The 15,578-nt window shown below is 36.6% G+C and overlaps 1 protein-coding gene across 26 annotated transcripts in view; it reads right to left on the reverse strand.

Annotated features, from left to right (window-relative positions):
• Positions 1–15,578, reverse strand: part of tpm1 (tropomyosin 1 (alpha)) — a 54,396-nt gene that overhangs the window by 30,673 nt on the left and 8,145 nt on the right. For 18 of the 26 annotated variants that reach the window (XR_015525581.1, NM_200934.4, XM_087310534.1 and 15 more), the window contains 1 exon segment: positions 3,500–3,633. Coding sequence is in view for 22 of the 26 variants with exons in the window: in NM_200934.4 (NP_957228.2) it covers positions 3,500–3,633 (134 nt within the window). In the remaining 4 variants the exon portion in view is untranslated. 26 annotated transcript variants of the gene reach the window in all.

A 15,578-nucleotide genomic window follows, 5' to 3' on the forward strand; every position in this document is an offset into this window, starting at 1 on the left:
AAGGTGATTTAAATGACTTTGAATGTGGCATGTTTGTTGGTGCCAGATGGGCTGGTCTGAGTATTTCAGAAACTGCTGATCTACTGGGATTTTCACACACAACCATCTCCAGGGTTTACAGAGAATGGTCTGGAAAAAAGAAAATATCCAGTGAGCGGCAGTTCTGTGGGCGCAAATGTCTTGCTGATGCCAGAGGTCAGAGGAGAATGGCCAGACTGGTTTAAGTTGATAAAAAGGCAACAGTAACTTAAATAAGCACTCGTTACAACCGAGCTCTGCAGAAGAGCATCTCTGAACGGACAACACATTCAACCTTGAGGCAGATGGGCTACAGCAGCAGAAGACCACACCGGGTGCCACTTCTGTTAGCTAAGAACAGGAAACTGAGGCTACAATTCACACAGACTCACCAAAATTGGACAATAGAAGATTGGAAATACATTGCCTGGTCTGATGAGTTTTAATTTCTGTTGTGACATTTGGATGGTCGGGTCAGAATTTGGCATCAACAACATAAAAGCATGGATCCATCCTTCCTTGTATTAACGATTCAGGGTGGTGGTGGTGGTGTATTGGTGTGGGGGATATTTTCTTGGCACACTTTGAGCTTATTAGTACCAATTGAGCATCATGTCAACGCCACCTGAGTATTGTTGCTGACCATGTCCATCCCTTTGTGACCACAGTGTACACATCTTCTTATGGTTACCGCCAGCAGGATAACGCACCATGTCATGAAGCGCAAATCATCTCAGACTGGTTTCTTGAACATGACAATGAGTTCAGTGTTCTCAAATGGCCTCCACAGTCACCAGATCTCAATCCAATAGAGCACTTTGGGATGTGGTGGAACGGGAGATTCGCATCATGGATGTGCAGCCGACAAATCTGCAGCAACTGTGTGATGCTATCATGTCATATTTACCAACATCTCGGAGGAATATTACCAGTACCTTGTTGAATCTATGCCACGAATGATTAAGGCAGCTCTGATGGCAAAAGCAGGCCCAACCCAATACTAGTAAGGTGTACCTAATAAAATGGCCAGTGAGTGCTCAAAAAAATACATATAAAATAGTTATTAAATAAAACAATGATATGGAGTTTAATAATGGTAATCATTTGAAATATTTTACATGGTTTCTTTCTAATCATAAATTAATTTAAAAAGTGATACTAGAATTAAATTTAATTATCAATTTAATAATAAATTATTAAAGTTACTAAAAATGCATAATTATAATGAAAAACCAAACCATTTTTAAGAATTTCTTAATTTTTAAAAACATAAATGTTACACACAAAGAGTTTTGTAAAAATGAAATAAACACACACACCACTATAATGATGATACTACTCCTAATACAATCTGAATTAATATTATTATTATTGCTTGCTCACATGGATCGAAGACTTCTACAAAACTACACATGTAAGCTTTTAGTCCTGTTGATTAGCAGATTACAGGACTTCCCTCAGCGCTCGCACAAACAGTCTTTATGCAGAGCACCAGATGTGCGGTGAAGGCTAGGAAGTGGCAGCATGTTGTCATTTCAACAGCAACACAACGGTGGAGGCTGAACACTGAAACCAGTCACAGCGCAGGGGGGGAGGGACGGGTGTGGAGAAACTCAACAGACTCGATCTGCTAATGGTCCCGCAGATCCACACACTTCACTGCCTGATTTACTGTACCCTATAGCGCTGCATGCACTAGGGAAGGCCACTATGGAGAAACTCTTATGTCACTGCCACTACTGCATAATACCATGGTGGCATACAGTACAGCACAGTAGCTGCTACACTTAATACACAAATAGGCTTCATTGAACGTGTACACAATGACATCACCCGTTTACTATATAACTGCAGGTTAGCTATGCTTATAAATAATAACTTTAACTGTTAGTTAGTAATTAGTAACCAATAACCTTAACTGTTCTGATTTCAATTGTAATACAATAAATGTACACCTTTTGTAAAGCAACTTTAAGCAATAATTATTGCGAAATTCTCTATGCAACTAAACAAACTTGAATTGCTTTTACTTTTTTATTATTTAATACTTGATTAAATACTTTACTTTCTATACTGAATGCTCAATTCTGGGGTGTGTTTCTCAAAACCATCGTTAGCCAACTAAGGTCGCAAGTTCCGTCGTTACAAACATAGTTTGTCGATTTGTCATTTCCCAAATCCATGGCCCCAATGAACATTTGCAAACTGCGTTGCAAACTTGAGCACTCGCAACTACACCTCTGGAGCTGTAGTTTGAAACAGTTCCTGGCTGTGTCCTATTCCCATTAATCCCCCCTATGCCCTATTTATTTAGAACATTTTAACATTCAAAGTTGGAATTAATAAAAATAAAAAAAGCATTAAGGTCATCTCTCTTATTTGTAGTTTGCTTTCAAACAATTTTTTTTCAGTTCAGTTTTAGTGACCTTCATTTTTACCATTGTGCTTCCTTTGCAGTGCACTTTGAAAACATTGATGTCATTTTGAACACAGCCTCATGGCGAAAACTACAGGTGACCTATTATTTAAAAGTGGAATTTATGTTACGTCTCTAAAGCTTGTGAAAACAAAAATCATACTTTGTATACTTTCTAATAAATATGAAATAATAAATTTCACTTTATAATAAATAAACTCATTATTTATTTATTTATTTATATGATATTAGAATGTGTTAGCTTTAGTAAGTGATTTTATGTTTTAGAATAGAATATGTAATGTTCAACTTCTCAATAATATTAGTGAAGCAAACACAGGCCCTATATGTGCCATTTACATGTATTTCAGTTAATACGGAAAGCGAGTGCATGTTTTTACCAAATCTAATATTGGATTTTATTTTAAATGTGTGTGCGTGTAAAACAATATAATTTGCACAAAGAAATTTGCTAAAGAAGTTGTTACTACGCCCAGTTTAGAGCATCATTATGGGCGTTTTACGTTATAACTAACGTGGTTCAAGCTATGGATCTGCGACAAATCATCTCCGTATGCGGAAAAATTGGACACAATTTGCGCTGCGGATACTTTGAAATATTTGACCACCTGTGACTAGACCATATGCAACCGGATGTTAAGTATTTTACGCGTTTAAGGCGCACAACTGACACGCTCTGTGCTGGACTTTAGACCTGCTTTTCTATTGCACAGTTCCAGTTATTTATTTTAGTTCCCCTTAGTCTTTAAAACACTTTGAATTCATGAAAATCTAAGCAGATATTCTGACTTTGATTGGCCGTTGTCATTTTTCTCTCTCGTCTCCAGCTAATATCAGAACAGCAGCACCTGGGTAGGCGGGGCTAAAGATAGCAAGACCCCTCTGATTGGTCAAATTTAGATAACCAATGCATACAATAGATGCAATTTATCAGACGTCTGCGATACATATATTGCATATGCTATTATTGCGATAGTGATAACTTTGTGCCCTAGAATATGCCACATTGTAAATGTACAGTAAGTGTAAGTGTGCTGTACTGACCTCTCGCTCTCATCGGCTGCCTTCTCGGCCTCCTCCAGCTTCTGCAGGGCAGTGGCCAAACGCTCCTGTGCCCTGTCCAGCTCCTCCTCAACCAGCTGGATACGTCTGTTCAGGGATGCCACATCACCTTCAGCCTTGATGAGCACAAAGAAACAGGTGTAAACACCCTTAATCAGATCAAACATACACACACACACACACAACTCACATAGACAGTGACACTCCAACCACACAAACACTGACGGCTCTATTCAGCATGAGGAACTTGTATTTGTAACCATCCAGTGCAGGTTTTGATAATTGTGTAACTTTGGTCATTAACAGCAGCGCTTACTGGCTTACATTAATGGGCACCTATTTCACATTATATATAAAAGAAGTGTCTGATGTCTCTAGAGTGTGTATGTGAAGTTTCAGCTCAAAATACCACACTAATAATGTTTTTAACTCTTTGATACTGCCCCTTTGAGACTTTGATTTTGCCATTTTGGTGACTGTAGCTTTAAAATCAAATGAGATTGTGCTCTTTTTCAAAAAAAGGCGGGGCTAGAAATGCCTGTGTGTCAGTATAGTGGCAGATTCAAAACCAAGACTAACATCCTAAGCCAGTGGTCACCAAACTTGTTCCTGGAGGGCCGGTGTCCTGCAGATTTTAGCTCTAACCCTAATCAAACCTACCTGAACAAGCTAATCAAGGTCTTACTAGGTATACTTGAAACATCCAGGCAGGTGCGTTGAGGCAAGTTGGAGCTAAACCCTGCAGGGACACCGGCCCTCCAGGAACGAGATTGGTGACCCCTGTCCTAAGCTAATGAAGGAGAGATGGTCACTTATGGGCGGGGCTTTCCCCTTCTGATGACATGTACAAAGGGAGAACGTCAATCAAAGTGTCTCCGCAGTTTTTATCGAGTCTGATTAAAAAAAACAAAATCACATTTTTACCATTAAGCCTGGTTAAATATTCACGCAACTGTTTAAATTACTTTTGCATAATTAGTCCTAGGGAGGCACCAATACCATTTTTTGGAACCGATCTCATCTCGATACCAAAACTCTGAGTATCGACCGATACAGATTTATTACCGATATTGTGGGTTATAATACGGTTACTAGTTTATAACACGGTTTAGTAAAAATAATAGACCTATAGGCCTACTGTATCTGACAGATGGCACAATCTAACTAAACATGATGCTTGCTATAAACTATGGGCTGCATTATTTGAGCATTCATTATGACATTGATCTAATCTGCTGAAGTCCAGCTTATGTTTCCTTTTTAATATTGATATTTTCTTTAAGATCTGTAATAGACTAAACTATTAGCAGCACTTAAAGTATTCCCCTCAGAAGAATAAACTCATTCAGGCGGATGAGGGAACAGAAACTCATTGTAAGAATAATCTTACGGAGCGGCGCTTGTCACGTCTGCGCAGCTGATGCGCTTGATGAAGCGCTTGCATCACTGAGACACAGAGCGCAGCCCTCGGACACTTCTAGAACAGCAGCCCAAAGGGGAGAAATCAGAGCGTTGAGGATCTGTCCAGTGTATTATTGAGCCTTTATTTTAATTTAAAGTTCCAGGTAGACCTACTCTGTGTGTGAAGAGCAGGTAATAACCCTCTCTACACCAGTGTTGTGATCTGATCTAACAAAAACAGCGCAACATAATTTAAAAACAGCAATGATCTCCATGTTGCAGGTCAAAATAAAGCCATTTATGGCTGAACTGAATGCATTTTTCCACCAATTACTTATATTAACAGGAACAAATAGTCTTGGGAGTGTTTTGTGTTGTGAACGCGACACGCAGTTTGAATTGTGAATAAATGGAGAATGATTGACAGGTGCAGCGGCGGGAAGCGCTGAACTAAACATGAATTTAACCACGTGAATATTTATCTGTGCTTCACATTAAACAATAAAATGGCTTCAGAACATTTAGGATATAGTAGGCCTACATGACAACTTTCCAGTGCCTTATAATAGGCTACCTTCATCATGACTTCTGTTGGCTTATAAATTACACAGAATAAAGCACACGCGCAAGATCAAATTTAGATCGGTACCAGCTGGCTGATACCCAACTCAGCAAATATATACGTTATCGAACCGATATCCGATCAAAGTATCGGGATCAGTGCATCCCTAATTAGTCCCCTTTAAAACCTATTGAGATGGAGCAGTTCCTTCTGCTGTGGTTGCACACACCATACAGCCCATAACGCTAATGGATGAGACAGGACTAGGCCATGGGATCATTACCGAGCCTCTGGGACAACATTAACTAACCATATGAGGGAGTCTCAGAGGACTGGCATGGAGTACACTGTTAAAGGCCAAACACACACGGCTGATCATGCTACTGTAGCTGGCTGAAATGAAACATGGATCATTTCAGATGAAGCTTGTGAATTAAAGGAGCAAAACTGTGCTATCCTGTTGGGCCGTGGTTCAAATGTGGATGGCAAGTGCTAAAGCTAAATGCAAATAATAAAATGCAAATGGCTAGATGATTCGTGCACGGGAAGGAGGGTAATTGAAATGTGCCGTTTTCATTTTACGCTTCACATATATTTTGCAATACAACAAGTGCTGGATATGCAAAGTTACAGCGTCTTAATGCACACTGTAGGTTACAAAATGTTTATGTTAATCCTAAGTTAATGTAAAGAGTCTTAAAGATTCCTTGAACTTCATTGACAATATATAACTATAACATCAATATCCAGGCTGAATCTATGTCGTGCATTATGTATATTATATTCAGCACTACATTGTTTATCATGTAGTACTTTGTTTTTGCAGTGCAATATTTAGCATTAACTTTCGTTTATATTTCTTCCTCTTGTTAATACGTCTTTGCATTTATTTGTGTCTGTTCTGCCAAACCTGCTCCCTTTTTACTTTACTGCTCTTTACTCACATTAACATCTGACGTTTTTTTTTAAATAGTCATGTGCATTTTTATACAGTACTGTATACTGTAACTTTAACTTAGGAAAAAATAGCACTGATGTAAGCTACAGTGTAATACATTGATAAGATTTTTAGAAGGTCTACTTTTTAATTTGAGTGGCATTAGAAACAGATACTTTTAGTCGCACTACATTTTTTGGCGAGCAATAGTACTTATAATCCAGTGTGATTTGTCAGTACTTTTTCCACAACTGCTAATAACAACTGAAGAAATCTGAAACTAAATCAAAATAATCTGCTACGCTAAATTTTCTAGCATTTTAGATAAATATGAGCACAATGTAAAAGTGTCTCATGCTAAACAAACCTTTTCCACCGTCAAAACAAAACAATGCATTTATGTTTTTATTGCATGCTTGACAAATAACCTCTGCTTAAGTCCCAGCCCAGATATAGGCGAAGGCCTTCCACTTAAGGGAAATTCACGGCGAGGGCAAAGTGCATGTTATACTGATATGAAAAACCAGAAAGCACCACAGATAACCTTGACAGCCTGATCTGAACTTATAAATTTCCTTCAATGGGTTTGTTAAGACAGGACAGACTAATTACTAAACTCATAAAGCACAGTTATCGCTTTCTATTTCAGAATGACTAAGGGTGCTTTCACAGCTGTAATACGCTTCCTTTGGGGCAGACCAAGGTTAAAATTGATACATTGCAGTATTTTTCAGCCGTTTTGGTTTCGCTTCACACCAGAGCGCCTACTCTGAACCAGTTGAAAAAGCAGTGACAGCATCCACATCAGTCGAGGGCTAGACGAAGTTCCTGAACTACATTTTGACTGGTCTGAATTAATGCAAGGAAACTCACATGCACAACACACGGAAGTAAACAAAATTTTTGTCCGTGACCTGCCATAATTGCAGTGGAGAACTTGTTCTCATCCCAGGAAGCATGTCGGAACTGACTACGGCAGCTGGTTTAGTCTAAAAAAGCAAAGTACTTTTTGCATTTGGGTCAGTTCAGGTTCTCGCCACAAACAAACCACTCTAGGGTTCATTTGAAGCGTACCGAGACCACCTCTTCCAGCAGTTCTCAGTACGCTTGGTTTGGTCTGCTTTCGGTGCGCACTTGAGTATGATTTCCGCTTTTGCTCCTGCCTAAACAAACTACACCAAAAAAAGCACACAATCTCTGGTAAATGTGGCAGTTGTAAAAGTACCAAGTCCTATCTACCAGGCTTGGGCGGTAATACGTTAATATGGTATACCGCTGGATCTGAAAATAGCAACAGTGTCAGTTTCAATACCGTTAGACAAGTATTAAATATTAAATATTATTTATTTAAAGCCTACAAATGCGTATGCGTGATTGTCATCACGGGACAGTGTGGAAGAGAGAAGAGAGAGAGAGAGAGAGAGAGAGAGAGAGAGAGAGAGAGAGAGGGTAAGGTGCAAGTCGCGCACCAAGTGACCTGCAGTTTGGCAGTATTTCCGGTTTCGACCGAACGAGAAGGGAGACGTGGTTAATACGAACTAGAGGTTTGCATTGGTGCTGCTGTACCGCAGACCCGACCCGATTTCTTGCGGAGCGGGAATTTTTGAATAAAGTGCGGGAGCAGTGGCTAACTCTGGTGTAATTTGAAAGGGAGCGGGTGCTGTCTGACAATAACGCTCCCGAGCAAGCGAGCCGCGTGGATATGCTGTTTGTTTGTTTGTGTGTGTGTGTGTGAGAGCAACCCGCGCAGTTCTCTAATACGAACAAAACAAACAGGTGACCGCGAAACTGAGGTCTCATACACGATATTCAGTTTCTGAATGGTTTAGGCACAAGCCAACAGTTTAGTGACGCTGTCTGAGCCTAACGTCATAATTTTGTTTTTATTATGCACGGTAATACAGGATACCAAGGTAAAATAGGGAGGTTTGATGGTCTCAAAATTTGGATGCCGCCCAAGCCTACTAATTTACATCTAATAAATGCCATCTATGACGGCAATGAGCAAAATGTATATTTTAGAGACCGTTTCCATTTCCAAGACGTCACGGCAAAACAACAGCATAAACTACAAAGACAATGATCACCTCAGGTACTGATTATGTGCTTTATTCAGCGTTAAATGCTACCAATGCCAGTTTGAACATTATTTTACGCCATATTTATGGTCATGCTATTTAAAGCAGCAGCAGATCATTTACCTCAGATAAGCTCTGGGCGATTTGGTGTAAAATCATAAGCTTGATTATTTAAACATTTTAACTCGATTATGATTACTTAAGGAATATTTTATTTAACTTTTTTACCCTCATGGTTCACTGACAGGTTTTGTACAGTAAATATGCTCTCATATTAAAAGTGAAAGATTTTTAAGTAAAGGGTGCATTACTTGATTTTAAAATAATTGAAGGAATCACACACTATCTACTATCTTAGATCATTCATTGGACATCAACGTTGAACAACTTAAATTAAAACACACATTGCCTAAAACCGTTCCGTTTTTTCCTATTAAAAAGTGAAAATAAATAACCTAAACTTTAAAAAAAAAAAAACTAATTTATTTTCAATGTTTTTTACATTAAAAGTGAAAAAAGCAGTATCTTTTTAAATAAAATAACTCTTGCATTTCCTGTAAATAAAATTTCAAACAGTGCATTTCTTGCATTTTTTGCAAACAAATATTTTATCGCAAATCGAGATTTCTAATGTAATGGAAAATAGATCTGGTACAGCTTACGATCATCATCAATGTAGTGCAAATTAAAGTTCAAGAATGGGTCTATCGTTCTACTTGACGGGATCAGATGTGAAGTACAAATCAACCTTTAAGCGGGGTCAAGTGACTCCACATACGGTAGAGAAAGTAATCGAAAAAATAAGATCGATTATAGGTTCTAAATGTCGATTTAGATTACTTTGCGATTAAATCGTCCAGCACTAGCCTCAGATCTTGAGAATTAAAAAAAGTGTAAAAATAAGTTACCGACTTAAAATGTGTTTTTAATAATGTTAAATTGGTTTAATATGTATTAATTAGACTAGTACCCTTACCATTTGTTTGGGAGTGCAGTGGCTGATATTTAAATGAATGGATATTATTTGTTTGTCATGTCACATCACGTTTGGTGCAGCATGGACTCACAGGCATTTTTTAAATACAAATGTTAAAATGTTTTACATAAGAAACAACCAGTAGATTGAACATAGCTATAATAGAACATTGATTATAATGTGTTTGATCTTTAACAAAACCTTAATCAACCATCAATGTATAATTGTCAATCCTCAATAGATGACAGGGCTCAACAATAAGGACTGCCCGGTGGCCCAGGGCCAGCGTGTGAGGCACTCCGGACAGTAGACAGAATTGTTACTGGCCTGATTCGTGGTGCCTTGTCACAAAAGTTCAATTTGTCTGCGACTATTTGTCAATTGCATATGAATACAGTCTTAGAATTGAGAAACAGTTTGTGCTTTTAAGCCTTTAAGTGCTACCTTCTCTGTGATGTTGTAAACACCATATTGCTTTTCGGTTACTTCTATCTAATTGGATGTTTTGAGCATGTCGTTTTTTTGTAACCTGGTCGAAACCAGTAGAGCGAAATGAATTTATGAGGCTAAAAGAATGTCTTGGAAGCAGACATTTACGTGGATACAATGCGAAGATATGCTCATTATACATTTATTAACATTTTAAAAATATTACAATTCTAGATACAAACATTTTTGACACAATATAAAAAACATGTGGCTAAGAAATAGCTGTTAACTTTTTTTTTTTGGTGGGGCCAGTGAAAATATTGGCAGGGCGAGTAAAAATCTCAATTGGGCCAGTTGAAAAAATCCTTAGCGTTGAATCCTGGATGATCATCAACATTAAACATTTCCATCACATCCGCCAAACTGCTTGCCACTGGAATCTTGAAATGCTTAACAAAGCCTCCACATACACCGTCCTTCACCACTACAGTACATCAGGAGTAAACATTTCCCTCACTATTAAACCGCCCTGGGATATTAGGCTAAAATGATTAGATTCAGAGCACCTGGTCTAACGTAAACTGTCATCAAACAAGGAGCTATTCACAACTTAACTAACTGGATTATGAGCAGATTCTCCAATTACGTCCGACAACAAGATACTGAAAACAGTCTTGCACAGGGATGTCGTCAGCAATCTCAAAGTTTTGGGTGAAAACAACACCATCTCTGTTTGTTTAAACAAGAAGCTGGATTCATTTCTGTGAATCGGTTCTTTTGAACTGTTCAGTTCAGAAAGTTCCACTCACTGATTCGTTTAGACTCTCTAATATAACGGGCGTCATGGGTATTTCTAACAGTCGTCATACTTATTTAGAACTCCGTTTTCAGTTTATTGCAGCCATTAGTTATTCATCAATATAAAAATAATAAAGTTTACTTGTCTGAAAGCTTTCCTCTTAAAAATAGATTAAAAACTGTACAAAAGCATGCATATCACTCTTCACTGGATGATCAGCCAAAACGCAAACAGTGCAAATTATCTATTTAAAAAGGCGACAACGCCAATGCTCCAAAAATGCAAATGTATTAAATTACAAAGGCTGACACAAAGCGTGTAACGTTTCGAGCCACGGCTCTTCATCAGACAGTGTTCATCACAATAAGGTGCTCCTTTTTGTACACTTCCGAATCATGTGATCTCCTATTAACTCACAAAAAATATCAGGGTTTCTGCAGCGTTCGCAAAGTTAAATTTAAGACTTTTAAAAAATTTTTTAAGATCATTATGAATGAAATTTTAGACTCATAAAGGGCTATAGGCTAAGCATTTTTTCCAAATGGCCCAGATGGAAATAAAATTGTATTTAATGTTTAAAAAACAAAAATATTAGAATTTAACACATTTAATAATACAATAATAAATGAATAATAAAAAAATTACAATACTTTAATATTTCTTAGCAAAATACAAAATAATATTGTGTAAAAACAAGCAAGCTCTAGTTGTATCCATACACTTTTTTCCCAACATAAACCTTCTTTAAAATAAAAAAATAAACAAATGTTTTTAAAAGTTTTAAAAACTATAATAAACACATGGAGCACTTAAAAACAAACGTTGGTGTAAGGAAAATGATTATACTGTTATGATAAATTAAGTAAAAAATTACCTTTTTAAATAAAATGTTGAAAGTGTTATTGAGATGGATTGTTGGTGATTGTATGGGTTTTGGAAAGATTGGGTAGCTATACATGAACAAAGAAAAATTAAGACCTGTTTAAAAAAAGATTTACACAATATTTTAGTAAATCTAAGACTTAAGGCGTAAAATTTTGATTTAGGGATTTAAGACATTTTAAAACTTTAAGACCCCTGATATGTATGTGTGTGTGTGTGTGTGTGTGTGTGTGTATATACACACACACACACACACACACATATACATATACACATATATATATATATATATATATATATATATATATATATATATATATATATATATACACACACACATACATACACATACATGCATACATACATACATACATATACACACACTTATAAATTGTACAACAAATTATAGAAAAGGACGATTGTCAAACTCCTCCTTTAAAATTTTTGGAGACTATGTATCTAGTGAAAATCCAAAAGGTGTTCACGTTGTAACAATTTGTTAAGATCGCACCCCCACCCCCTTCCCCACAACGTGGACACTTCAAAACTTCCCTATATATTGTAGAGTGAACACAGAATGTCTCATAACTGAGACATGCTGCGCAACAGGACTTCTAGGATCATGATGTTAAATATCACATCGATGTTCAGAAATGCAAATTTTTAAAGACCTACTCATCTTACCTACATAAAATAAACTACACGGGGATCGCAAAGGATCGCAAAATATAGATTACATTCGCACTCTAGATATATTACCTCCAAAAGTTTTAAATGAGGAGTCTGACATTCGTCCTTTTCTCTAATCATTTTTTTATGTTTAATTAGGTGTTTGGGTTAAGGTTTTTTGGCTATATTCTGTTGTATATTTAGTTGTATCCTTGTACGTTCTGTTTTCTATAATTTGTGATGTAATATTATGGTTTGTTTCTAAATATCTAAGTTGTACAATTTATAAATGTGTATTTTTTTCGTTTTTCACATTTTTTTGGTGAGTTAATAGGAGACCACGTGATTCGGAAGTGTATAAAAAGGAGCACCTTATTGTGATGAACACCGTCTGAAGAGCTGTGGGTTTAAAAAGTTACACGCTTTGTGTCAGCCTTTTTAATTTAATAAATTTGCATTTTTGAAGCATTGGCGTTGTCGCCTTTTTGAATAGATAAATTGCGCGTAAAAATAAATGGCATTTACAAAAAAAAAACTCTTAGTAATATGAATCCTATTTTGAGTAATACTGTACGCTAAAAATGTGAGTAATAATAACGTCAACATGTTTGTTGCTATTATTGTTTCCTGCCTTCTCGAAAATGAACCATTTTCAAACAAAACTCCCGTCTATAACTTTGGTTCGTTATGAGTCTCATTGGTACGTAATATACATTTCTGTGCATCAATGAAATGTTGATTTGAAAACTGTTTATTCAGTCATATTTAATTTGGGTAAGGGGTTCAGTCAGATTTGATCTTTTCAAACTGATTCAGTTGAATCTTTAGCGAGATTCAACTAGAATGAATCAGACATTCAGATTCAGAAATGACTAAACTTACAAACAGTTCAGATCTAAGAACAGACTCATTCTTTCAAACGATACTAGGATTCAGTGGATTGCTCTCTTACTTTCCAAAACATACTTTGACCATGTCTAAAAATAACAACAAACAAACCGGTCAAACAGTTATAATTAACTAACATTAATATTTAATTAATTAACCTATATTTATATATGCGCAAGTACAACATGGGCTTCGGTTTGTAAATTATTGTTCTTTACTCATTTTGGAATCAACCATGTTGCTAAATTAATTAGAATAATTAATCCAATTATTCACTTATACTAAAAAAAAAAACTAAAAAAGCCAGATCTCTGAGTGAGTCATTTAATTGTTGATCTGTGAATCATTTGCACTTTTCAATACGGTTCTGAATTGATTTCAGATTCAAGAATTGATTCAACTGAATCATTATTAAGAATCAACTAAAATGACTCCATTGCAATCTATTTTATCCACTGTCTATTTTAGTTCAATTTAAACACTCACTGACTCTGTCAGCTACTGAATCCCTAATATCTTATGGTTGTTTTTTGTCCAATTTTATCTCAATTCATAAAGAGTCAAACTGGTGTCAATATAATTGCGCACTTATTTTCAGTAAACCCTATACATTTAATCAAAGACTGACTTTATCATCTCGTCTGAATGCTCTTCTCTTATTAATTCTATTAGTTCATCAGTTCTTGTCTAAACTGAAGCGAATCAACCTGAACAGTTTCTGTCTGTTCATTTGCTTTCTTTTCAGTGTAATTCTGATTCACTTTTATGAATTGGTTAATTTGACTGAAATTAGCATCTTGTTCAGCAACTACATGTGTTAGATTCAGCCGAATGGTTCAATTCAAGGAACTAATGGATTCTTTTAGACGTAATTGTAAGCAGTAGGTTAATTTCTAAACTCACTTTTATTAAAGCGGCTTTTTAGTCCAAATACAGTTTGATGCGCCCAATAAATATTTAATATACACCGTAAAATGCAGATTTGCACATAATTCGATTAGGTTAACTTAATTAATTTGACAATTTTAAGTTAATTGAACATAACAACTTAGTTTCCCCGCTCAAAAAAAACTCAAGAGCTGTGTTGATTCAGCTCATTATAAGTAGTTGGAACAAGCTGCTTTTTTTGAGTGCAAGTCAAATCATAAAAGAAACATGTTTTGCTAAAGTTTATTCTAATAATTTGTTTTATTAATGTGTTTTGGTAGACAGATTTCTGAGTGAGTGAATTGCTGATTCAAAAACAGTTTTCAGAGTGTTTTTCTTATTTGATTTTCTTAATTGGTTCATTCGACTCAAGTGAGCAACTCATTTAGCCAGACATTTTTACTATTAATATTATGAAAATTATAGTTATTCCAACTGCTAAATAACTGCATAAATAAAATATTTAGTCGAACCAGTTTCAAGATTAACTGGTTTTTGCAAATTGTTTTAATCTGACACTATTTCGTAACTACATACACAATCAATTCTTTGGAACAATTCAATTCAAAGAACCGACTCACTGATTCACTTCGACTCAACGCAAATTATTAGGTTTCTAAATTAATTTAATACTAATACTTTGATACTAATAAGCTTGTTTTTCAGCCATAGTTCAGTAAGGACCACATTTTATAGAACTCTGCACTGCAAGTTAAACCAAATAATTAATAAACTTAACATCTTGAGCGAAAATGCTAGTCATTAAAAAACATGTTATCAATACGATCAATATTAGCCAGCAGTCATGATGCGAATTACAACATTGATGATTTAAAAGCCCTTCTAGTTGTATGCGGATTCGATTTAGCAGACTCGGTTCAATTGATTCATCACCAAGAGTCGACTCAAATGAACAACTCCTGATGCGAATCACTTATCGTTATTCAGCACCTTTTAAAACTCTTATTTACAAAACAACGTCATATTTATAAATCACACCCTCAAGCATTCAATTCGCGTCTTCTGCTTTGCAACACACGCGGCACTGGTGAACTACATAAGCCGAAAATGCTGCATTTTGTTTAAAGCGGTTGCAAACAGCGCACAGAGGGCGTCAGATGAATTCCGCTACGTTAATACGGCACATCACCGAGCGCACGGTCATATCCGCTCCACATTAAACTGTTTAAATCAACTCCTGGACGGCTGAAATGCGCGTGACGCGTGTCGCATGTCATTGCGCGCACACGAGCAAATAATAATTGCGCGTTCTTACTGTTTCTCTGGCTTTCCTCTCGTGCGCCAACTCCTTCTGCAGTTTCTCCGCTTTATCTTCAGCACCGTCCGCCTGCTCTTGCAACAGTTTTATCTTCCGTTTGACCGCCTCCAGCGATGTAGCCGCCATCCTGACACCAAATAAGCCTCTTAATGAACGCGTTTCCTTGAGATGAACGCAAACCGGAGACGCTGAGTGTGAGTGCGCGCGCGAGGACGCGGAGCAACGCTTTCAGAT

Source organism: Danio rerio, chromosome 25 (assembly GCF_052040795.2).
Source record: "Danio rerio strain M-AB ecotype USA chromosome 25, GRCz13ab, whole genome shotgun sequence".
NCBI lineage: Eukaryota > Metazoa > Chordata > Actinopteri > Cypriniformes > Danionidae > Danio > Danio rerio.